Raw genomic sequence first — 25,382 nt, 5'->3', positions numbered from 1 at the left:
GTTACAACTCAACTCAAACTGCAGCGGAGGCAGATGGGAATGAATTACTTTAGCAGGTTTTTGGTCATAAGCCAAAGCATTGCAAAGTGACATTTTGACTAGATAGTTGAACTAAAAGAAAAGTTGTTGGATTCATCTGGGCACCACAAATGTCTGTACAACATATCGTGGATTTATGACATGGCTGGACTGCAGAGCTGCACCTGGACTCCTTTTACAGCACAGTGGGCCTCTGCATGAATCTAAGGTACATATGTGAACTTAAACTGTGTGTGCTTCTCACTTGTTGTTAGGCAGATTTGAGTTAGAGCCTACAACAAAAACAAGCCAATATACACAAAAGCCAACTCACATTTGTGCTGTCAACAATGGATATGAAGATGAACACATTTTCTCAAGTTTTTATTCATGTAATCCTTAAGGAAATATGATAAGGTCCATGTTTGACATCAACAAGGTTCATTAAAATAACTTCTTTTTTTTATCTCTGTAGAAGTTTTTCTGCCTAAGGGGACATTCTGTTAGTTTTTTCTATACATCCTTCTGTTGTCTGAGTAAAATGTTATTTACACATTTTCCTATAGTAACTGCAAATTGCCTGTCATGTAAATTCAAGTTAAGATCAAACGCAATTCATCACCATGCTCCGGTGGGTAAGAACGGACCTGCCTGTCTGCACATGGCTCATGAACCCCCATTTGGATCTTTTTATTCAACACTTTTGCTTAGATGGGTGGTGCTTCTGAAAAAAAAAGACAATGTGAGTGCTAAGCATTGAGATAATCACAGGAAAGCAATTGAAAATGACTTTGGCAGTTATTGACCCCCACATGAATTGTCCTCAAGCAGTATTGCAATCATCTGAAAAAATAAAATAACAGAAAAGATGCTCAATGATTCTGTCAACACGCTCCTGTCATAGCATGAACGCACTATGTGCTAATGTCCTACAGGTAGGATAGGTGTTAGAAATTGTTTAAAAGTTCTAATTTCACACAAAGAATATCGAAAAGTTGCATTTTCCAATGAAGTTTTGTTTTATCATTCTATAGGTACATTTTGATTAAAAACACATTTAACGTTGGTATCCAAAGCAACTTACAACAAGTGTAATAAACCAGACAATTATAAGTTTACAACAAGAAAAAACTGGTATATGCCCAATTCATAGGTGCTGGTGCAAAATGAGCTATAAACTGTATTTATAGCATTCTTTTTGTTGGTGCAAATAAAAACAAAATGTTTTGGCCAAGTTACAAGTGAAACAAGAGGGTTTCAGTCTGCAAAATACAATGTGTAGACTTTCAGCTGTCCTGATATCCATGGGGAGCTCCTTCCACCATTTTGTTGCCAGGATAGCAAACAAAGCAAACAGTATTTCTGTTGAGAGGTTCCTGGGTCCCACCAAGCCCTAAGGAAGTGCGGCAGACTTTGAATATAATTTTCGTAGTGTCAAAATTGTGGAGTCTTCCGTGTCAGTCCGAGACGTCATGTGGCCCAAATAGACTTTACACCTTTGACTTACATTGGGAAGGAGACATCTGTAAATCAGCAGATGTTTTTGTATTATTAAACAAATTAAACTACCCTGTACGAATACTTATAGCCCATATTTAAATCTTCAGGCACTAAAAGTTGTAAAATGCGCTGCAAGCCAAATCCAGAGTTATTTTCTTTCTCCATTCGCAAGTGAGTGCATTCTTTGGGCAGTTGCTGCAATGTATGGTTTAACAATGTCCTGGATGTAAGAAGGACCTGATCCCTTCCCCGCATGATAGGCCAGTCCCAGTGTCTTGAAGCAGATTCAGGCAGCCACTGCGGAGGAGTTCTGTAGTGTGAGAACTTAGCACACCTTTGTACTTTATTATCCTCCCAGCATTCTACTACACCCAGGCCCAGAGTGCATTTATTTCTGTGTGTGGCCTTCTGGCAAGAGTCTCTGTCAGTCTCTGATCACCGTCCCAGCAGCCTCTTCAGCAGCCAAGCCCAACACACTCTGTGAAATCAGCCTAACCCCACCAGGAGAGCACTAATGACAGCTAACACCATCAGACAACAGCCAAAACATTAGCCCTGGTTCTCTTTGTCACACACACACACACACACACACACACACACACACACACACACACACACACACACACACACACACACACACACACACACACACACACACACACACACACACACACACACACACACACACACACACACACACACACAGAAACAAACACACAGACACACAGACACACACACACACACACACACACACATACACACACACACACACACACACACAGAAACAAACACACCCTTTATATTGTCTCTCTGGGAGCTGCACAGCTGTGAGTGAAGTCGGCTAAATCTGAGAAAGTTGTTTATTGATGTCCACAATTGTAATGCAAAATGGCACACCTAAGGAGTGAAACAGTGGGGTGTTTTAATTTAAGTTTATTCTGCTTCCCAAACATAAAATATCATGGTTGATTATACTTGCAGAATTTTTAAATGCTGCAATGCTGATCAATCAAACCACCATTTTTTGTTGACATTAACACATATTGAAGGCTGTATGAGTATTCTTACTGTAACTCCACTCAACACTGTGCCTACATTTTTTTTGCATTCGTAACCAGTCTCAATGACGTGTCAAAAAAAATAGTTCAGCCCTGTTTGAAACTAAGGCACCAGCACAAACTCAACCCTGTGATCCGCCATTGTTGTTGTTGTTGGCGAAACGCATCAGCAATGACGCGGGTGACGCGGGGTTGAGCAGGAGAGGTGGGGAGATGCGGGGCAATGACGTCATCGTTTCAAGGGAATGTTCGTACACACGGAGCCGCAAGCGTTTCGTCTTCAGACCTACCCACTTTGGGAGCCGTTATCAAAGTGTATCGGATTCGGACTCCGAATCCGCGTTTCCGTGTCGGTCTCGCGTGGACGAACCTTCTAAAACGATAGAGAACGTTAGCGGATTCAACTGATATCGTCTCCGTGTGGACGGGGTCTAAGAGGCAATATTTGGAGGACAAAGGCCTAAGATCACTCGCTGTACAACTTCCTGCTGCTCATTAGGTTTGTTAAACACACATCACACACGCACATCTAGCACATCTCCAGTAGATGTTTGGCCCTTGCCTGCTCATTGAAGGGAATGTGGTAGCTGTGTGTTTTCACAGCCTTTCATTCTCCAGATTACACATTTACCATGGAGCCGAGAGGCGGGTTTTGGGAGTAATGTAACCAGATTATAGGGATACAAAACAAATGGTAAATCCCTTAGTTACATAAAAAACATATCAGATTACTGGTGTTTTTTTAAATGGCTCTCAGGATTACAATACATTTAAAAATAAAGGTCGATATATTATAAGTAGACATACTGCCTTAATGTTCTTTTTGGTTTTCACTATGGCTACTTTCATTCTTCTTTTTTAAATAACTTTTTTTATGCAGTTGGTGGACACATTTAAGACAAATTCAAACTAAAACAGCATTTGTAAACTATTCTATAGGCTTAGCCAATGATTTTATTTGATACTATATATCTTGGTTTCTTATTTTTTAAGGTTATATTGTTCTGTTATATTACATAATATAATAAAAATATTTATTGACATTTCTCGTTTTTATTTGGACTGCATTTGATTTTGAAGTAATCCAAAAGTAACAGAAAGTAATCAGGTTACATTACTTTTAAATTGTGATACTCAGATTAGGTCACTGATTACATTTATTCTACATGTAACTACTAATTGTAGTCGAATACATTTGTAAAGTAACACAACACACAAACCCTGCTGAGACCACGTTTACACGGAGACAAAACGGGTTGTATCTACTACAGTTCTCTATCGCACGAGGCCGTAACGGAACCGCGGAAACGGAACCGCGGAAACGGAGCCGCAGAAACGGAGCCCTCAAACGGTAACGGGTCACGGTAGATCTGCGGACGAAACGCTCTGGGGGGCCTAACGGCTCCGTGGTCTCACATATCCCGCATCTATGGCACATTACATCAACTGTTCATATACTGCTATATCTGTTGATATGTTCAGGGGTGCACATAACTTTTTTGCCCTGGTTCTCAAAGGAGCACCTGGAGATGTTGCTTGGTGCGCATCCTTAAAATGAAATAAACCGTACCTTTTGAGGGGTTCTTGACTTTATGAACGGAGGGGGGTGGGCGCTGGTGAGCACGCTCATGAACTATTTGCCGGAGTCTCGCAGCGGGGTTACTGTGTGGAGCACATAAAGCAGACCCTTCACGCGATAGCGAGGGGTAGAGCGAGGGATCGCAGATGCCGTCGTGCTCGCGGACGGATACAAAAAATTAAACCTAAATGGCTCGCGAATTATACTTTGCAAAGTCTATGTGTGGGAAACCCTGCTATCTTACCAGTTCTTATGCAACTCGCAAATATATCTCTCAAGCCTCCATCTTTGTATGACTTGTAATACTGGAACACAGTCAACTTGAATGTGACGTCACTCCCAGTTCCGACCTCCCACTTAAAATGTGAATGGATCGCAGCATGAGTCATGCTGTATTCAAAAGCCATGAGCTGCACCTTCCCATGCCAGATGTTGGCGTCATGTTAAGACATGAGTGTTGAGGAAACATATTAATCTGTAAAAAGTACAGTCCTGGTTGAGTAAGATCTTGGCTTGTTCCTCTCCGCCGGTTTCTTCAGCTTTCACACACTGGCGTCTCGGCGTCACTCCGTCACCGTGACCCCGGTCTCCAGGAAACATCCATTGTTACAGTGGGGAACAGTGGCAAGCAGGGACTGAGTGTGTGTTGGTGGCAGGAGGAGGTGATGGATGTGTCTCCCTTCCTGTTTCTCAGGAGAGTTCTTTTTTCCCATGAAACACACACTCTAATGCGGGGGTGTAAACATAATGGCCTGCAGGCCAAAACCGGCCCGCCAGGGGGTCCAATCCGGCCCACAAAATGACTTTGCAGAGGGCAAAGATTACAGAGAAGAGCTTAACTGCAATTTTCACAACTTTTATGTATGTTGTATGTATACATGTTATAAAGGCAGGGGGTTACTTAACCTTCTTCCTAAATAGTTCCCACTTTAGTTTGTATGGTGATGTGTCAGTGCAGGTGGTCAGGATTACTACACAGCTGTGGAAATTAATGTTAAATAATTTTGATCTTAAAGTAAAATACTATATCGTTCCCTTCAAGATACCTGTGACTTATGGCGCATTTCCACTACAGCGCGGAGCTCGCTTTAAGCGTGCCGTGCCTGGCCCGTTTCTGGTTGCGTTTCAACTTGGCCTACCGGCTGGCGGGTACTATTTCACAGTTTTTCTGGCCCCATAAAATCGAGGTTCTTTCCGAGCCAACAACAAGGCTAAGTCGGGCTGAGTATGCTAAACTAGAGAGAGAATCGCTGGCAAGGGGGCTACAACAACAACAAAATGAACATATTTTGCCATGATTTAATTGTAATACACGTTTCAAAATGATGCCGAAGTAACAACATACTGATACTGGTTTGTAGAAACCATGAATTAATGCTTTGTCAAGTCTGCAGACAGACGGCAGGTGAAAAACCTTTTAAAATGCGTGTTTTCTGAATGGAGATTGGCTAAGTTAACGCAGTATATGATCCGACCGTCCACACTCACAACAACGGCCTACAGACATAAATAAACCAGCGACTGTATTCGCCATGACACAGGCAGTCTATGGTTTGTACTTGTTTAACTTTTGTCTTGTTTCTGAACAGATATGAGGAGCTGTGAGCTCTGAGGGCTAACAGCTAACGGCCAGTGGCGGCCGGCCCATAGGGGCGCTAGGGGCAACGCCCCACCTCTTCCCACATACAAAAAAAAATATTTAAAAAAATATAATTTTTTTTTTTTTTTTAAAAACAATATATATTTCAAAAATATATATATTTTATATTTTTAATTTTTAATGAACAAGGTAAATATCATACAATTGGTATCAGTAAAATGTATAATCTACAATAAAATCTTGTTTAAAATTGTGTTACGATGTCTAAAGTTACTGATAAGTCACATGTTTCCTGCCTGGCCTTGCCCTTGGCATTAGTTTATCATTACGGGGCGCTGCCCCCGAGCCAAACAGAAGCAACCAGCACGTTGCAAAAGTCTCAATAGTAAACTGTGCCGCCGAAACATAATTTCAGCCAATCAGCGCCGTCAAATATTTTGGTCACGAGGGCGCTCACTCTGCGCTTACGTGCGTTGACGTGAGTTGTTTTTTAGACTTGTGAGGAACTGGGGTAGTATCTATAGTAACGCAGTGTAGGCAGAGCCGTGACGTCATCTTCAATGAGCTCCCCAGAAAAACAACACAGCCGTTAGCTCTTAGCACTCAGAGCTCACAGCTCTTCATATCTGTTCAGAAACTAGACAAAAGTTAAACAAGTACAAACCACATACTGTCTGTGTCATGGCGAATACAGTCGCTGGTTTATTTATGTCTGTATAGGCCGTTGTTGTGAGTGTGGACGGTCGGAGCATTTACAACGTTAGCTTAGCCAAATCTCCATTAGAAAACACGCATTTTAAAAGGTTTTTCGCCTGCCGTCTGTCTGCAGACTTGTCAAAGCCCTAATTCATGGTTTTTACTATCCGGTATCAGTATGTTGTTACTTCGGCATCATTTTGAAACGTTGATTACAATTAAATCACGGTCAAATATGTTCATCTTGTTGTAGTTGTAGCCCCCTTGACAGCGATTCTCTCTCTAGTTTAGACTGCGGAAAAGCCAGCCTCCACTCGGAAAAACCTAGTGAAGCCAGCCCTCACGAATATCCTATGCATTACGGTAGAGTCAAAAAAAATCCTCCCTCTGTGTTTAGATGAGAATAAAACAAAAACTGTCCAGTATCAAAGACTCACTTCACTTCAGGGTGATAGCAGGACATCCCATCTAGTCACTCAGAAAAAATCAGGACATTCTGATGTAGAGTTTCAAAATAAAAGACCTTTGAAATCTCTATTGTATGAGTTATCATCCATGTTTTTAGATGAGAATAGAACAAAAACTGTCCAGTATCATAGATCCATCTTACTCCATGGTGATAGCAGGACACCCCATCTAGTCACTAAAACTCAGGACATTCTGATGTACAGTTTCAAAATAAAAGACCTTTGGGGACAGGGATGATAGCTCATATATGAGACTTCAAAGGTCTTTTATTTTGAAACTGTACATCAGAATGTCCTGACTTTTTCTGAGTGACGACATGGGTTGTCCTGCTATCACCCTGGAGTGAGATGGATCTATGATACTGGACAGTCTTTGTTTTATTCTCATCCAAAAACAGGGATGATAGCTCATATATGAGACTTCAAAGGTCTTTTATTTTGAAACTCTACATCAGAATGTCATGATTTTTTCTGAGTGACTACATGGGGTGTCCTGCTATCACCCTGGAGTGAGATGGATCTATGATACTGGACAGTTTTTGTTTTATTCTCATCTAAAAACAGGGATGATAGCTTATAAATGAGGCTTCAAAGGTATTTTATTTTGAAACTGTACATCAGAATGTCCTGATCTTTTCTGAGTGACTAGATGGGATGTCCTGCTATCACCCTGAAGTGAAATGAGTCTTTGATACTGGACAGTTTTTGGTTTTATTCTCATCTAAACACAGAGGGATGATTTATTTTTTACTCTACCGTAATGCATAGGATATTCGCGCACCGCAATATCACGTGAGGGCTGGCTTGACTAGGTTTTCCCGAGTGGAGGCTGGCTTGACCGCAGTTAGTTTAGCATACTCAGCCCGACTCAGCCTGGTTGTTCCTGGCCCTAGAACCACAATTTTATGGGGCCATTACATCACCAGAAGTCCCAATTTAAGGGGTCATTTCTCCCCCAAAAAATGTTTTTACTCACTATATCAACAGCCCCACCAAAAATATTTTCCACCAGCCGCCACTGCTAACGGCTGATGTTGTTTTTCTGTGGTTCTCATTGAAGATGACGTCTCGGCTCCGCCTACACTGCGTTACTATAGTTACTGCCCCAGCTGCTAAACTGTAATGGAAACGCAGCATAAAGTGAGCCTGGCCTAACAAGGCCTAACGAGGCCTAGCCATACCGAGCAAGGGCGAGCAAGGCCCTGTAGTTGAAATGCGCCATCAATTTGTTGTGCCTTTGTAGATAAACTGTGATGTAAATTATTACTGTTGAAATTGCACTTGTTCTTTTAAAGAAATGTCAGGTTGTTCATAATGTTACTTAACAACTGAGTTTATTAAATGTGAACATTTTCAAAAGAAAAAAAAGGGAACAATTTTGAGTTGTAGTTATTTTTAGATTATTATGCTATGATATTACTGGTCCGGCCCACTATTTGGCCCCTGAACGAAAATGAGTTTGAAACCCCTGCTCTAAGGCCACGCTTTCTCTGCGCACACTGTCGGAAAAAATTGGGTGCAATAAGAAATACAGGAGTGAGAAGAAAGTAAATCTCATTCTCATTGGATTATATTCCCCCCTGTTTTAACATAAAACTGCAGCCTCCACAGCAGAGGTGGTGCACGGTCCAGATCATGTTCCCTTCAATTCCTTTCATGCGTCTTTTCAGCTGAGCAAACACCGCCCTTCCCTTCTCGATCACTCACAGTTTTTAATTTCAGCTCATAATTGCTCTGATACCTAAACTTTGGTCATTTGAGTTGTGAATGGCAGGGAAGGGAGGGAGGGAAGGGAGGGAGGGAAGGGAGGCGCCCGGAGAGAAGCAGACCGCTCGTCTCAGATGAAGATAGAGACAAGAGCTTAACCAGATCAGCTTCCCCGTCTGCCAATACTTCAAACCCGACCCTTGACCTCTCCGTTTGGCCTGTTAGAATCACCTGTCCTCCTCTCTCTCTTCTCACCCGGCCCTCCAGAGAAAGATGATCCTCGGAGCTGACCACCGCTTGTCACAAATCCCTGGTGGTGACAGCCAAGTTCCTTCTGAGTCTTTTGTCACAGGGGTCATCTCTGAAGCTTCTCTAACACTTAATTACATCTCTTAAGGGGAAAGGGGACATGGCTGTCACATGCCAGGCGGACTTGAGCCCTTCACTGGACTTGACACAAACAAATGGTCAGGAGAAAGACATTAGGCATATGGTGTTCGCGGTGAATGGGGACCTCTTTTAAGGGTTAGTGATTTTGAATTGAGTGAATCTTCAGGATGGCTGTGTCTTGAGTAATGGTGAGGGAATGGACATCTGGTCAGTGGCTCAGTGAGGGCTGTTGAGGTCACACGGTAAGGAAGTACAAATCGGACAGCAGAAGAAGAAGATAGTCCCTGTGTAAAATATTGCATTTCACCTTTGACTTTTTGAACATTAATGGTTATAAATTCTTCTCAGATTGTTGCAGGGCAGATAACCTAATCCCAGAGACCAGTTTCACACACAAAGAACACAAACGACAGTCTGGTGGCCACAGACAAGCTGCCGTCAAAAAGTAATTCCTTTCATTGTTCCTGGACTTCTCTTCCTCTCATTTAAAAAAGAGTACAGTTTCATCCTGCGATGATAATGACGTATGGTGGTAATAGAATGATTATGACACTGTTTATATACACTCAGGGTTTAGACCTATTAATGTGCAGATGCAAAAGAACAAGAAAAACAGCGGCTGTTAAAGAAAAGAAAAACGTGAACCGACTTTGACAGTTAAATTACATACATGCACAGAAGGTGTATGTGGGAACGCAAATGTCAGAGTAATTTGGCCCATACACCAAATGCACTAAGTATTAAGTCTGTGTATGTCCTGCTGAGCCCAAGTACAAATCCAGCAACTCTTTCTCTGGGGAATTAATTGCAAGTGAGTGGGTGTGGTTATGAGGTTTATTTTGCTGCTATAAAACCGGAAGATAAGCAACATCAGAGGCTGAAGGAAGAAGGGTCCTTTTCACAAAGCCTCCAACAAAAATGTCAAACAGGTGAGACAAGAAGATTAAGGCATTTCTGTCAGTAAGGGCTGACTCCAAAAATATTCAGAAATGCTCAAGGAACGACAATATAGAGTCTGAGAAGGCTTCTGACACAGCTTATCATGTTGTGTCCTACATGTGTTTAATGGATACTCCACACACTAGATTGAGAAAACTGCTTATGTTAATCATGAATGGACGATGTCTTCAGGGAGTGTATATATAATCAGTATCCCAATTACTTTAGCTGTGTCTAAATAACATTAAATAGAAAAATAGAGGACATGTTCCATACAGATGTGATATCCCTGACTCACTCCATAGAGTCTCTAATGATGCAGAGCGGGCATAGTGTGTTAAATGCTATTCTCCTCTCCTCCGACCTGTTGGCTACCTCCTCCCCTCCTGTCCTTTACATCCTCAATCTCTTCACTCTCCTAAAATCTCCACCTTCACCGCCCTCCCCCTTTATTCTCCCTCCTCTCCTCACCTCTCCCATACCCAGCCTGAGGTGAAAGAAGCGTTCTCATTCAGGGCAGGAGGGGGGGTGGGGGAGCTTGCTTTCAGGTCTCCTTCCTCAATGGCTCTTTATGCCAGGACCCCTGGGCCATCAACATGACAATGTGACAATGTGGCGGGGCTTTTTAAAAGAGATCCTGTGTTTGTTAAGTGTTTTTCCCCCTGAAGAGCAACCACGGGGCAGGGTCAGGGGACCTGAAAAGTGCTTGTGAAAGAAAGGGGCCAACTTTGATCACAAAATGTGAAAGGGATGGACTTTTTGATTAACTTTAGCCGGGGGAGGCGGGTTCTGCTTCTTTGAGTTTTGGATAGTAAATCTGACTTCTAAGGATAATGTATAGTTCTTCAAAATAATTCAAACTGAAATGTAGAATTATAAGAAAAACTTTCGAAACACAGATCAGAAGTTCTTAGAAAGTATTAAATACTTTCAGTGTGCGGACAACGCTTTAAAAGGATTTGGTATTTGGTGAACTGTGATATCTTCCAAAACAATCCATTCCTTTCTGAAGCTGTGGGTGTCATAATAAAGATGTTGACAAAGACTACTGAGGTTTATCTGCATTTATGAATGTCAATGGGGTCATTGGAAGATCCCCTCAGCAGCATACATCTTCTTTGAAACCACATGCAGCGGTGGGTGCATGTAAACAGGAAGTGGTGTAATCCCATTTTATAATTCCTAATGAAATGAGTGATGGTCTGAATACCTCAAATCAAACCAGTAGTTCAGATACAGACCAGCGTTAAATGTCCCTCTCATCAGGCAGCATGTTGACAGACCGTGACTCTTCGTGGATCTTCTGCGTCCAGTCTCACACCATGTTGTTGAGAGATTGATGAGAAATGTTTATTTGTACATTTTGAGTTGTTTGTTTATTATTCCTACTTTACAAGATGAAAATAAACCAGTCAGATTGGAACATTTTCCTTTTTCATTTAGTTGCATATTAATTCTGCACACCAATCGTTGCCCAATAATTCTGCACACGTAGATATTCTCCTATAACGGCAAAACCTCACTTTTACTTTCTAAATATTGAGACTTAAGGTTTATTAACATCGTGGATTGACCGAGAGTACTGTAGTTGTTCAATAATAAAATGAATCCTCAAAAATACGACTTGCTTAATACATAATCATGTACAGTACTTGAGTGAATGTACTTAGTTACTTTGCACCTCTGCTCACGACACGATAGCTTTTTGACTATTGTCTCAGTTAGTGTTTAGTAGTCCTCTTTACATCTCATTGATCTCACACACAGCTGCTCATCAGTGAGATATAATGGGACCAGGTCAGTCATCATCTTGGCTAAAACTTCTCCCACCAAAGATAGAGCTGGTGCTCCTGTGACACAGACACCTTTAAGCTTTGACTGACGTGTGATCATAAGTGACATATCCAAATGGTTTCTCCTGAGATCACCTCAGCAAGGAATCCTTTCAAATAGGGATTAGAGGAATAGGAAACCTGCTCTTTAGGCTCTCTGAAACTCTCTTACAACTCCATCTTCCCGCTCATCTTATTGCCTCTCTTACAACATTCACCCCAAATCACCCATGAGCAAACAGACCAACTCTGAAAATTCTTTCATTTACACACCGACTGCTCCTCCAGCCCGGCTTTTTTTTATCCCCAGCGAAGTCGCAGTGGAACTCTTTTCTTCTCCACCTCCATGAAACACTTTCTATTATTCATCAAAAGGTGCTTTAAGCACCACTCTCTTCCCATTACACAAGCGAAAAACAAGACATCCTTGCCTCTTTAATGCTGATTCCTTTCATCTGCGGGAACAGAATTTGTGGATCATTAAAATAAAACATAACCATAAGTTACAGAAGATTGATTCTTTGGCTTTAAGCAGAGGAATTGAGGGAGGGAGTGCAGGCGGGGGGAGCTGTTCCTGGAGAGATGAACCAAGACTTGCCCTCAATTTCTGGCACTAAAATCACATCATTTCTCCCTAATTCTGGGAACAGTTGTATTTCTGTAATGGTGCTCCAGCTTTTTCTGACAATACATGGATGAACACATCCTTCCTCAACATAAAAGCCTTTTCATCTGAGTGCATGGGATTGACTCCTCTGACAACTGTTATCAATTCACAATAACTAAAAGTATTCTTGATCCACGATCAAAGCTGCACACGGCAAGACTCTGTGTGAACAAAATACTTATTTCTACTAAAATTAGATTCAGAGATGCAGGAAATTTCAGGTAATTAGAAAAAATGACAAAATAAATATTCCTGAAGTTGGAGCACTTTCATTTTTAGCTTGATTTGTGTGACCTTTTTAAAGCTGATTCACTGGGCTTTTGAGTTATGTGTTTTTAAATTTAGTAATGACAGTTTATTTCGAGCGCAGCACTCCAGGGAGAGTTATCACAATGGCCTCATTTTGCCAGAGTGGGATGGCAGTCTTTTAGTGTGGGACTGTGTCATTGTCAAGTTGTGTTTTATTTTCTCCCTCGTTCTGTCTGTTGGTTGGCTATCTGATGTTCTTGTTGCTATATTTACAAGCTCCGATAAAAGCATCGCTTTAACCTCTGATAAGGCATGAAAACAACATTTAAAAATGGACACCGGAAAAGTGCAATATAGGTCAAATAGGGACAGCAATTCAAAGCTGTGTAGTGCCACTGGGCTTGCTTTAAAAAGCAGCAGGAGAGGATTTAAACAATTACAGTTTACACTTCTACCTTGATTTTACTTAACAGCTGCAGGCGGTGAGCCAGCTCTAGGTTAAAAAAATGTAAGCGACTTAGTTTTCACTTTTTTCTCTGGCGCTTTTCATTCAAAGACATTAGTGCTTTATCTAGGTGTTAATCTTTTTATATTGGAGTCAAAATAATTCATACAACACTGATGCAGTATAGCTGGAAGAATTAGTGGAATGTAGTGAAGTACATTTACTCAAGTATGTTTTAAAGTACAATATTGAGGTACTTTCCTCGAGTATTTTGAATTTATGCTACTTTGACTACTTTTAAGAAGCCAATATTGTACATTTACTCCTATACATTTATTTGACAGCTTTAGCTACTAGTAACTTAAAAAATGCAGATTTCTAGCTTAAACAATTAAGTGGTTAATAAACATTGTCAAATAATGATTGGTTAAAATGATGTAATTAAATGGGCTCCACCTTTACAAGCAGTGATGAATACATTAATGCATCAATAATCCTAATCCACTAGGCCCTATGATGGGCCACTTTGCATTAAAAGTACTTTTACTTCTACTTTAAGTATGTTTTGGTGCAAATACTTTTGTGCTTTAACTTAAGTAAGATTTTGTATGCCAGACTTTTACTTATAACAGAGTAATTTAAAATGTGGTTATGGCTGGATGCAGATTATACCATTTTCTAATCAAAATGACTAATTTACTTCAAAAGACTTGATTTGAATAATATCTGAGTATCTCTGTAAGAAATCATGAATAAACTGCATGAACTGTATGCTTACGGTGCCCATTAAGATGACATGTGACTGTACATGGTCGATCCTGTCTACAATGGTGTGTTCCTTTGACATGACTTCAACATCTGATAAAAGATACATTACATGCTTCTGTCTTTATTTGTGCAACCACTTTGATAACTTGAGAGCACACACTAAGTAGCCTACTTCAAGACCACACATTTAGTAATTATTTTGAGGGTAAATTTTTTTTAATTATGTACAATATAATTGACAGTTCAAATAAAGTGTAACTTTGACTTTGCTGTACAAACAACCCAAAACTGCACTATGTGAGAAAATGAAAACAATCTGGCTTTCGGTTATTCATGAATAGAAAGTAATTATTACTGTTGAACACAAAGGCTTTATAGACGCCAATTGTTTAATAATTTATAAACGTAACATTTTCCAAATATCTTTATTTTGACAAAATTAAGGCAACTCAGGGCTCTGTACATTGATTTAGGATTTCACCTGACTGGGTTCTCCCGAAAACTACCGGAAAATACCGAAAGCCGCGGTGCCTGCTGGGAAATGCAATAGTCGACAATCCGCCATCTTTCTTTACAGAGAGTTAGTAGGGCAAATAACAACCAGTTTAAATGATTATTTCTCCAGAATTTAATCATTGAAGCAATTTTACTTGGTACCTCGCTGTAAGCAATATCTTTGAAAAGGAGCTCGTGCAACAGGATTCGCAGTATTGCCTACATATCAGACACAAGGCACCGTAGTTTGGTGTAACGCTAAGCGGAGCTGGTCAAGATGGGCCGATCTCGGAGCCGCAGCTCGTCCCGCTCCAAACACTCCAAAAGCAGCAAGCACAGCAAGAAACGGAGCCGGTCCAGAGACAGGGAGAGGTCCAAGAAGCGGTCCAAGTCCCGGGAAGCGAAAAGGAACCGTCGCAGAGAATCTCGTTCTCGTTCCCGGTCCACCACAGCCCCAGCCCGCAGAGAAAGACCAGCCACGCCGCCGGAGCGCATCGACATCTTCGGCAGGACGCTGAGCAAGAGAAACGCTCTGGACGAGAAGCAGAGGAAAGAAGAGGAGGAAAGAAGGGCAGAAATGGAGAGGCAGAGGAAGATGTAAGTATATTTTAATGAAAGACTCTGTAAATCTGACGTAAAATGAACTGCAATGTGTGCTAAGCTAAATGCTAGGCTAGCTCCATTCAGTTGTATGGATAGCGTCAGCTCTTTGCACTAGCATGCTAGCAGCCAAAGCATGCTAACGTCAGCTAGGCTCCACAGGCCCTGAGCACACACACACACGCACACACATTATTATCCCTGTCAGGGAAGAAAGCAACGCAGGGGCCAGCTCACCTTTTCAGCCTGGCTGCAGTTGAAGTTAAGTTTAACTTTAAGATAATTCCCATGTTATAATAGCAGCCATGTTGTTGCACTATGCGTATCATTATTACACTCTTCATAGTGTCAATGAGGACATTTCAACTTTGTTGTAAGTATTACTGTCAGTACAACAGGTCACTTGGTCCTTAATCTAATGCATGATGCTTGGTAGTGCTGTGCAGTTTGTCAACCAACAGTTTTGAAATGTAGTAATTGTCTTACTCATTAATGAGCAGCTATATCAATCTTGTCTTAATGTAACTACACTTGTGCTTTACATTAACCTCTGAATGTGTTATGGATCATTATCTGACACAAGTGATTTTTCGTACCTTTTTACCTTAACGTCCCCTATGGTACTCATTGGTTATTAAGAATTAGATCAATGCATAGATTAACATGGACATAATAGCGTTCTGCAGTCTAACATGGAGTTGCACAAAGGAAAACAATTGACTTGGCTGTCAATACATGTACTAATAAACCCCTTGACCCTTTACATACTAAATGCATATACATACTGAATGCATGTTAGAGGGCATGAGTTTTGTAACCTATGAAAGCTGGAGAATGAGATTTTCAGCTATCTTTAACGTGTCTGACTGCATCACCAGCTGCTGCTGCTGCAGCAGTGAAGATGCTGCTTCAGAAGGTGCTAATCAAAGTGCATCACTGCCGCTTCTCTGTGTTAAAACACTGGAGCGGTTTCCACACATAATGACCATAGCTAGTTTTCTTGTCATCTGGCAGGTTCTATCTGTCTGACAGGAAAGCTGCTGTTGTGAATGTGTGTGGTAGCCAGAGGCGCACAGACACCTGAGACCCCAGCCTCTGCCCAACACCTGGCCTCCTGAGTGGCTCTTTTATTAACCCCTGGTCACAAGGCCACTTTCCCTGGTATACACATGTAAATATCCAGACAAAGAGACTTGGGAGATAAGAGAGGACTTGGGCCGGGTTTGGAACGGTCTCTGGTTTCCCAGTGGTTGACAAAATGAAATAAGATCCAGGCAGGGTGGGCTGTGTGTTTACAGTGGGGCCAGGAGCGATGTGACAACACGCATCCATTCTTAATAGCTTCCTGTTCATTGGAGAATGAAAGAACAATCTTAAAGCATTTTCAATAGGTAAACAGGATGATATTCCATCTGCATCAACCCACTGTAGCCATTTTAGTGGAAAAACGACACTAGACTAAGCTTATTATAAAGTCAAATATATATATCCTGAGCTCTGTGCCATCACTACTTCACACCATTCTGACAATGAGCAGTATTTTAGTACTTAAGGTTTTCATTGCCATCACTACACTGTAGCTTCTTCCGTATGACAATAAATCCTTCAACATGTGAACATATATTGCATTGATACAACTTCACACTGCTGCAGATAACATTTTCTAAATCATTTAAAAAAAGCCAAGATACTTGTTTAAATGTGTGTTGGTAACTCACTCCCTTGTTTTGTTCTCAGTGTAGTAGAATGTGTTTCTTTGGCAGGAGAGCATATGAGCCTTATGATAAATCCCTGCATCCTTCCCTCTGTGATCCCGCTCTCATAGCTCCTCTCATCTGTTTCCCTCTCCGTCCTCCAGCCGGCAGCAGGAGATCGAGGAGAAGCTGATCGAGGAGGAGACGGCGCGGCGGGTGGAGGAGCTGGTAGCCAAGAGGGTGGAGGAGGAGCTGGAGAAGCGAAAGGACGAGATTGAGCGGGAGGTGCTGCGCCGCGTGGAGGAGGCAAAGCGCATCATGGAGCGTCAGCTGCTGGAGGAGCTGGAGAGACAGCGGCAGGCAGAGCTCACGGCCCAGAAGGCCAGAGAGGTAACGCTCGGTCGTTTGGAACGCAGCCCCTCCATTCCCTACATACCTTCCCCAGTCAGCTGGTCTCACTGTTGCCTTTCTCCAGGACATGCTTGATCTAGCCATGGTACAAGTTTCACTGCAGGGAGGGTATATGCACAGCCTGCAGGGAAATCATGTAGCAAAAGCATTACTAATAAATCATAATAATAATTAATTGTCAATTTAACTTGTCAAAATTGTTATTTCTTACAATTTTAAATATGTCGGATGAGAAAATGTGCATGAACTTACAGCTTACAATTATTATTACAATTATTTAAAGTAATAAAACTACAACATGTACACACATTCACATGTTAAAAGTGACCCTTTTTCTTGAAGTCACTAGGAGTAGGGGACATGTGGTTCTCACAGCCAGAGTTGTGCTAGAAATGGACAATTTAGACTTAAAGTATAATTGCCTGTTTTATACACATGGGGCAATGCAAATGGAGTCTCAAGAGAGTCTCCTAACTTGCCAGTGAAAGTTTTGCCATGGCGTGGTTACAAAAATGAACTGATTTCTTTATTTAATTTCCCCCCCTGGTTCTGTTTTTTGAGCTCTCTATTTTAAGACCACCGGCTCTGAACATTTTTCGCCATTTAAAACTTCCCAAATACATACACGTTTTTAGAAGCTCTATTATTTTTAGGCTTCAGTTTGATTTCTATTAGTTTTCCTAATGTCCTGTAACAGTTTTTATGCTGAACCCTTTTCGGGCTTTTTCAAGTTAGTACAGCCCCCCTGCTTCTTCCTTTCGTTTAGAATTTTAGAGAGTGAAGCTGTCGGACAGAGCCTGTCCACTGCCTCCCCAGGCTTCATTAAAAAAGGGGGTTTGTTTATACTACAGTAATAATGTATTGTGTATAAGAAGGGCGGCTAAAGCCTAGTGACCCTGACTCTCACAGGGAGCAGCCAGTGGCTCGGGAGTAATCGGGTGAGAAAGTAGTCCTAGCAAGCGTCCTTCACCTACAGGAGTTATTGGGCCATCCATGTGCCCCCTTAGGCAGCGTCCACACGGCGCCGTGCGTTGAAGCTTGCCGGCGGGTGTGTCTGAAGCTCGACCAACAACCAATCACATGAATCTCCCGCCCCGGACACACAAGCACGCGGTTTGATTGGCTAGAGCTTGTACTGGCATATGATTCGATTGGCTGACGCTTCCGTCAAAGCTTCAAAAGTTGAACATTGCTCTACTTTTGAAGCGACGCTCCCACAATGCTGTTCGGCAGAGTGTGACGTCACCCCATTCAAAGTGAATGGGCAGAAGCGTTGAAGCTTCAACGCATGCCGCCGTGTGGACGGGCCATTACAGTTTGTCTGTATGCCTCTTTCTGAATGTCCCACTCTCAAACCGAGACGTGGAACTCACAGGACCGGTAGAAAGGCCCTTTTTATAACCAAAGTGTAGAGTATTCAGCTGAAGACTCCTACAATAACTCCTGAGTTTTAAAAACACAAGTGGATATTTCCTATCTGACACACTGACATTTCAAACCCAATTTGATGTGTAGAAATGTTAATCCCATTTGTTTATTCAGACAGTTTGTCCTGTACAGGTGTTATGCTTTACCCCCCCTCCCCTACCTTCTCTTTAACAATCCTTCTTTTGGGATTCTTCTGCTAGACGCCACCTGCTCTTGGATACATAATGACGGACATTTCCTGTTTTGACTAGGTTAACTATCTGTGGTCTAACCTTTTTTAATCTGTTAATATATATATTTATTTCTAATAATTTTAATTTGAAGAGCTTTTTCTCTCTAGCAAAGCAAATGTACTGTGTTTTGTACTCATGAATTCTCCTATAGGGTTCGCTTCTAAATTTTGAGAATGTTATTTAAATACATTTGTGTTTTTATTTTGGAAACACAACAACTCAGCGTCTTCCTAACTAGCACTCGACCCCCGAGCTGGCCTGCAGCCTTCAGCTCACCGTGACTCGTGTCCTGTACTGTAAGTGTACCGTGGACCCCCACTTTGTACTGTCCTCTCCTGTGGGGCCGCCATACAGAACGGATAAACCCTTAAACAGAATGAGCTGTGGCTGCAGGCAAAGGCTAAGCAGTACAGAGATCAGTTATAAAGAGGAATGCCGCTGGCGCGGTATGGCAGAGTCCCCCCCATACCTACCTACCTACCTACCCACCCACCCCAGGAGCGCTTCTCTGTCTCTGCAGGGGCAACACAGTCCGGACGAGACAGTAAATATTCAACCGTTTAATGCCGAATGCTTTCACCAGTTGTGTAGGTACACAGGCAAGGAAAATGCGTAGGTATACGTGCATTGGTGAGCCAAAACTATTCCCTCCTTTATTTGTATCCTTTTTTCTCATGCTTATAATGATGTTAAAAATCTATTTTCCTCTAGATTGTATTGTCTGTCATTTATATGTTTATTTTTATGAGTGGGAACCCCCCCCCCCCCTTTCTATTTTTTTTGTTTTGATTCTCGTGTAAATGTTACGATAGTTCAGCGAATGAGCTTTAATTATTTCTTAAAGGGTAGGGGAGGGAAAAGTAGTTGCCGGTGAATTACCCCCCCCCCCCCCCCCCCTCAGTTTCTATATGCGTTTTGCCCCCTCTTTGTATTTTTTAAGAATTCGGGCTGACTGTGGTCATGTGCGAGAGGCTAAACAAACTTCTCTGTGGTGCAATGACTTTATGTGTGTGTGCTGGTATGTGTGACAATTAGAGGGTGTGTGTGTGTGTGTGTGTGCATAAAGTGCTCTGTGGCTGTAGCCTGTTCGTGCGCTAACATGGCACCGTGTCACCCGTCTAGGAGGAAGAAAAATCTAAGCGGGAGGAGCTGGAAAAAATCCTGGAGGAGAATAACCGCAAGATCGCCGACGCTCAGGCCAAACTGGTACGCCCTGCTCTGCTACTTCCTGTCTCGTTTTCATACCTTTATTCCATTTGACTAAATTTCATAACCCTCAATTTTGTTGTTTTGCATGCCGCCTTCCTCACATATGAAAACACTCTAATCACATCCTCTTTAAACGCTTTAATGTCCTCAAAAAACCTGGAAACCATGTTTCTTTATTTAAAACAAAAAAACTGGGATTTTCTTAATAACATTTTTGGAGTATATTGATACCCACAAATTATATATATATTATCCAAATGTTACTGTCCTGATCACAGCCAATGATAAGTGTGCCTTCTTACGTGCAGAAAGAAAAAACAACTCTGAAGTGGCAAAAGACTTAACGTATAATTGACTGTTTTATACTTATGGGTCAATGTAAATGTTGGCATCTCGGGAAGAGTCTCCTAACTTGCCAGTGTGAGTTTTGCCATTGCGCGGTTACAAAAATGTACTGACTAATTGATTTCATTATATTCTCCTGGTTCCGTATTTATTTTACTTTTCATATTTCCTAACGTCTTTCTCAATATATGTTATAAAGAGCTCTCCTTTTTTAAGACTGACATTTTTTGGCAATTCAGAACTGTTCCCCATCTTATATAAACCCTATATTTTATTTAGGCTTTAGTTTGAGTTCAATTAGTAAACCCGCTCCTGTAACACTCTTTATTATGAACCCTTATAGCGCTTCTTTTATATTAAATAAACCCCAATGCCAGCAGTCTGCGGGTGCACGTCTTATAGGCGTCTCGTTCTGACCTTGTCTGACCCCTATTGTCTGCTCCCTGTTTTCCTCTCCGTCCCCCAGGCTGAGGAGCAGTTGCGTATTGTAGAGGAGCAGAGAAAGATTCACGAGGAGCGCATGAAGCTGGAGCAGGACCGTCAAAAGCAGCAGAAGGAGGAGCAGAAAATCATCCTGGGCAAGGGCAAGTCCAGGCCCAAGCTGTCCTTCTCCCTCAAGGCCACGGAATGAGACTGCTCCCCCCCCAACCTCCATGACCCCCATTCTCATCGATCGACCCCCGCTCCTCCTCCTCCTCCTCCTCCTTTGCGGAACGCTCGCTTCGTTTTGGAAGCACCGAAAGAAGGAAGGCCGAGGAACGGGCCGCATCCCTGTGCTTTTCGCTGTGAAAGACCCCACTACCTTGAAGAGGAGGCAGCTCTTCATCCAAGAAGGACCCGACTGCTTCCTCCACCCTTCCTCTCCCCCACTGCACAGATGAATCCTGTTTGTGCTTCTTTTTTTTTTGTACTTTTAGGGAACTTTTGATGTAGAATGCTTCAACATGCCCCCATTAAGTCTTAACAGCGAGCACCTGTGCGCTCCTCTTTACGTGTGTTCACAGCCAGCAAACTACTATAGAACTCCAGTCCCCGGTATAGAAGAGTATGTGTGACTTTGTGTACTTCAGTCTACTGTAAACAGCTCGTGTGCAGCTTGGGAGTTGGCCTGCTGTTCTCCTTTTCATCTGAAACAGGCAGTGGTAACCGATCACAGTGAACTTCCCGTCCAGCTGACAGCGGTGTGTCTTCCACTTTCCTTCCTTCCTCCATGAGCTCCGTTCACATGAACCTCTTTTCTTTCTGCTCCAGCTCTGTCTGCCATGTATATAATTTTTTCTTCTAAAATGACAGCAGCATGTCGACCTGAGATGAAATGTGTTAGGTTTGAAGTCGCTGCAGTGCAGGTTAACGCAGCCCAACTCCCAAGCTGCCCGTGACCGATCCTTACAACAGGATGTGTGTGTCGTCCACGATAAAAGGGGGCCTGTGGGTAAAGGCAGGGGAGAGTGCATTTCCTGTATGATGTAACTTTATTAGCCTTGCTGTGATGTGCTGACTCCCACTACTCCTCCCCCAAATTCAGATTGTGTTAGGAAGTTGATCACAAAAGTCACAGTAATACTTGAGTTTTGCATTTTGAGAATTTTTGGGAACAGCCGAGCATACAGTCCCTTCATTAATGACAGTTTTGTAGATTAAATAAAAATTGGCAATGCGCCTCGCTTGGTAAGTCTTGATTCGTTTAGGATGGACAAGTTCAGGTAAGATCAGGTTTAAGGTCAGCAGCAGTGTGAGTGTGACAGCGAATGTGTGTTTGTTTGTTTGTGTGTGTGACTGGCAGGCAGGCTGACCTAAGGTGGGTATAAAGACTTTTTGTTATGTTGTGGGACTTGGAATTTGTCATGTAATTTCCCCCAAATGTCAAGGGACTGAACAGTTCAATAAATCCATTGAATGCCACTCGTGTCTGTGTGATGATGTGAAGAAGTTTAAAGGAAACAATCCTCAACTTCTTTTTTACTTTTTATTGAGTCCTAGCTCACAAATAAGTTAATTAAAAGCACTTTACACTACCGTTTTAAAGAAGCAGTATTTCAGACTGGCACATTTTAATGACATTACACCGGCTTTGTCAGCGGTTTGTATCGCACTACGATCCATTTCCACCCTTGAGCCGAGCGATACATCAACATCAAGTTAACAAACCCTGTAACAGCAGCTGGATTCAGAAAGGCTGCTGATGGAGATCATGCTTCTCATTTTCAACATGACAAATCACCTCAACAAATACTACTGTGTTTGGTAGCAGTTTGCTTAAAGTCTCAACGAATGTATCCACATATATATAAAGGTTTTTTTTGTGACCAGCATTTTATTGTTTTGTTTTTTTGCCCTCACAAAAGGGACTTGTATACAGATACAAATGATATAGACAATTCAAAAAGAAAAAGAAAAGACAAAGAAAGAAAAAATATAGGGAATCCCTTTCCCATGCCACCCCGTCCCTCCCCCTTCCCACCTATCTTGCCATTTCACAGAAAATCCTACCTGATGTTTGTTAGCAATCGTCTGAATTCATCTATCTATTATATTATATATATTATTTATATTATAGCATTATATATATACTTTTTCTTTAACGATTTGTTGAAAGTGCCTCTATTTAAGCGACTAAGATGAAAGGGGGAGATGGAGGGGATTCGAATCCGAGTCCTCCGGCACGGGCCGATCACGCTTAAGGCGGCACAGTGAATCCAATGTTAGATGTCGAGTGATTTTAAAAGTGAATGTCAAGCAATGACGGATTGAGAGGTGAGTACTCGGGTTACTTTGTTTATTTGAATCAGAGGAGCAAACGAACCTACTATTATTTTAATGTCTTACTAATTGGTGACTCCTGCCAACCGATTTCTGTAGTTTAGAGAGACCCAGCACAGTCCGACACCGACAGACGGGTGAACAGCAGACCCCGGCCCCGGAGACCCCGCTCCGCTCCGGTGCCGCGGAAAAAACGGGGCTCACCGCGGCCTCTCGCGGGCTGTTTCTGATTGAGACAAGTCATTTAATTAATACATGGTAGCCTACATTTAGTTAGTTTGAAAAAAAAAAAAACTACAGCTGGTTTAGAGAACTTTTCCCCCACAAACTAAATTGAAAGAGAAAAAAACGAGAAGGCTACTTGGAGATAAAACAATGTTTTAAAAAAGTTTCCAAGCTGAATACAGAAAGTAAAACAAATAAATGTCATGTTATCCTATTGATGTCGGGCTATTCTACATAGGCTATTCATTTTTTTTTTAAATGTCTAAAGTTGTTTTAAATGTTCTTTTAAAGGCAAGCTGAGCTACCCAAACTTGTTTCGCGTCTGTTTGAAATACCAACATTAGCGGCCTGTCTGTCAGCAGGACCATTTTCATTTGATTATCTTTGAACAATGTTGGAACAACAATAGTTAAAGTCCTGTCCAAAGTGCTTTCCTGTTTGCAAGTGTCAACCTCAGGTGTGTGTGTGTGTGTGTGTGTGTGTGTGTGTGTGTGTGTGTGTGTGTGTGTGTGTGTGTGTGTGTGTGTGTGTGTGTGTGTGTGTGTGTGTGTGTGTGTGTGTGTGTGTGTGTGTGTGTGTGTGTGTGTGTGTGTGGGGGGGGGTGTTTCTTCAGGAAAGACGTTCCACAGCTCATTGCCCGTCGGGCTGAGGGACTTGTTTTAAGGCAGGAAGGAAGAGATTTAAAAATAAAGAAACTCAAAACTTCCTCTGCGCTGTCATCCACAATTTTTCAAACAACACATTTGATGAAAAATAAAGCCATATAATTTACATGAAATATAAAGATAAGAATATGGGGAAATTATCTTAAGAAATGCGTTACTTCAGACGAAGGAAGAGGCGCATATTTACTCAAATTAAATCAATGATTAAATAGCTTCAAAAACGGGCATATTAGTTATTTTTTTATTCAGACACTTTTAAACGTTGGTGTGTAGAGAAAACAAAAACACAACTATCAAGTTCTCACAGTTATAAAATACTATCTTTAAAATATGTAGACACATTCTAAAACTCTATAAATGGCATTGTTTTATAGCCTATTTAGAGAACGGTATGGGCCCGTTCCCAGAGCCGCGTGCCAGTCTTGTTAATCTAATATAGTTAGTTGCCTTTGCCTCTCGCATAATTAAATTAATGAGATGTTTACGCTGTTGCAATAAACACAGTCTGCGGTGAATATCAGCCGGACGATCAGCAAACAGCCGCAATCCACAGCGGCCGCCTGGAGAAAGCCTGATCGAATTAAATCGTTAAACCTATGCGTTAAACAGTGTCAAAACTTCACACGGTGCCTTCATGGACCTGTAATCTACGACTGCAGAGGTGTGTGAGTGCTCATCAAATTAGAGGCCATTGACTAAAAGCAGAGTGTTTGTAGAAAGTGTCAATGTGTGCCGTCTCAATTATGATTTGAAAGAACTTTAAAACAACGTTTTAATTGTTCGGAAATCCTGTGCAGGAAATCTTATAATGTAGGCCTAAATAATGTGGTGGTCAAGGAAAAACTCCTGAAATGCTGCCATACTTTTTAAACTTCTAAAAGTTTAAACAGCCTAAAATGGATTTCTCTTTAAAATGACATGGGCTTGATGATAAAATCTCTTAATTAGATTAGGCACTTCATCGTTTGATGTTGTACTTTTTTAAACATGAATACAAGCAGTTATGTTATTTTTAAATTACATTTAGATGTAAAAAAAACAACACTTTTCTATTGTTTTCTGTATTTCCTCATCTGTCTCAGAGATGTCTTTCCCGCTAGTGGGCGCTCGTGCCCTTCGGAAGAGCTCGCGCTGCAGTGCTCTGATGGAGACACGCGCAGCACTGTGGCTCCATACATGGCTATGCGCGAGCCATATGGGACCCAATGTTGTCTCATTGTTTTCATTATGGGACTATTTACAGAAACTATAAACACGTTATGCGTTGTTTGAGAGCCCTTATGCTTTTATAAGAAGTCCAAATATAATTGCTGTTCTTTAGTGTTAGCTATGTTTTAATTTAAGTGAAATGCACCTTTATTGTTTTTGTGTGGACTACTTAATATGCTTTCCACTTTTATGA

General features: G+C 41.7%; 1 protein-coding gene and 1 long non-coding RNA gene across 3 annotated transcripts in view; one reads left to right on the top strand and one right to left on the bottom strand.

Moving 5' to 3' along the window:
- Positions 1-25,382, bottom strand: part of LOC307028307 — a 378,320-nt gene that overhangs the window by 252,041 nt on the left and 100,897 nt on the right. The window lies entirely within an intron of this gene.
- Positions 14,449-22,232, top strand: LOC307030551 (arginine and glutamate-rich protein 1-A-like). 2 transcript variants are annotated; one of them, XM_079667048.1, is made up of 4 exons: positions 14,449-15,007; positions 16,869-17,094; positions 19,899-19,982; positions 20,797-22,232. In XM_079667048.1, the coding sequence occupies exons 1-4, from the start codon at positions 14,688-14,690 to the stop codon at positions 20,959-20,961; spliced, it is 795 nt and encodes a 264-aa protein (XP_079523174.1). In that variant the 5' UTR covers positions 14,449-14,687; the 3' UTR covers positions 20,962-22,232. The 2 variants fall into 2 exon arrangements, with proteins under 2 accessions (XP_079523174.1, XP_079523173.1); XM_079667047.1 differs by having other exon boundaries at positions 16,836-17,094.

The sequence above is a fragment of the Notothenia rossii genome (assembly GCF_949606895.1).
Source record: "Notothenia rossii genome assembly, chromosome: 2".
NCBI lineage: Eukaryota > Metazoa > Chordata > Actinopteri > Perciformes > Nototheniidae > Notothenia > Notothenia rossii.
This window is presented reverse-complemented; position numbering and strand designations above follow the sequence as displayed.

Bases quoted from the DNA above. Each gene is read 5' to 3' on its own strand.
- LOC307030551 (XM_079667047.1), top strand. From the start codon at position 14,688: ATGGGCCGATCTCGGAGCCGCAGCTCGTCCCGCTCCAAACACTCCAAA. The intron at 15,008-16,835 runs GTAAGTATATTT...CCGCTCTCATAG, and splicing joins ATGGAGAGGCAGAGGAAGAT to CTCCTCTCATCTGTTTCCCT. The intron at 19,983-20,796 runs GTACGCCCTGCT...TCCGTCCCCCAG, and splicing joins CCGACGCTCAGGCCAAACTG to GCTGAGGAGCAGTTGCGTAT.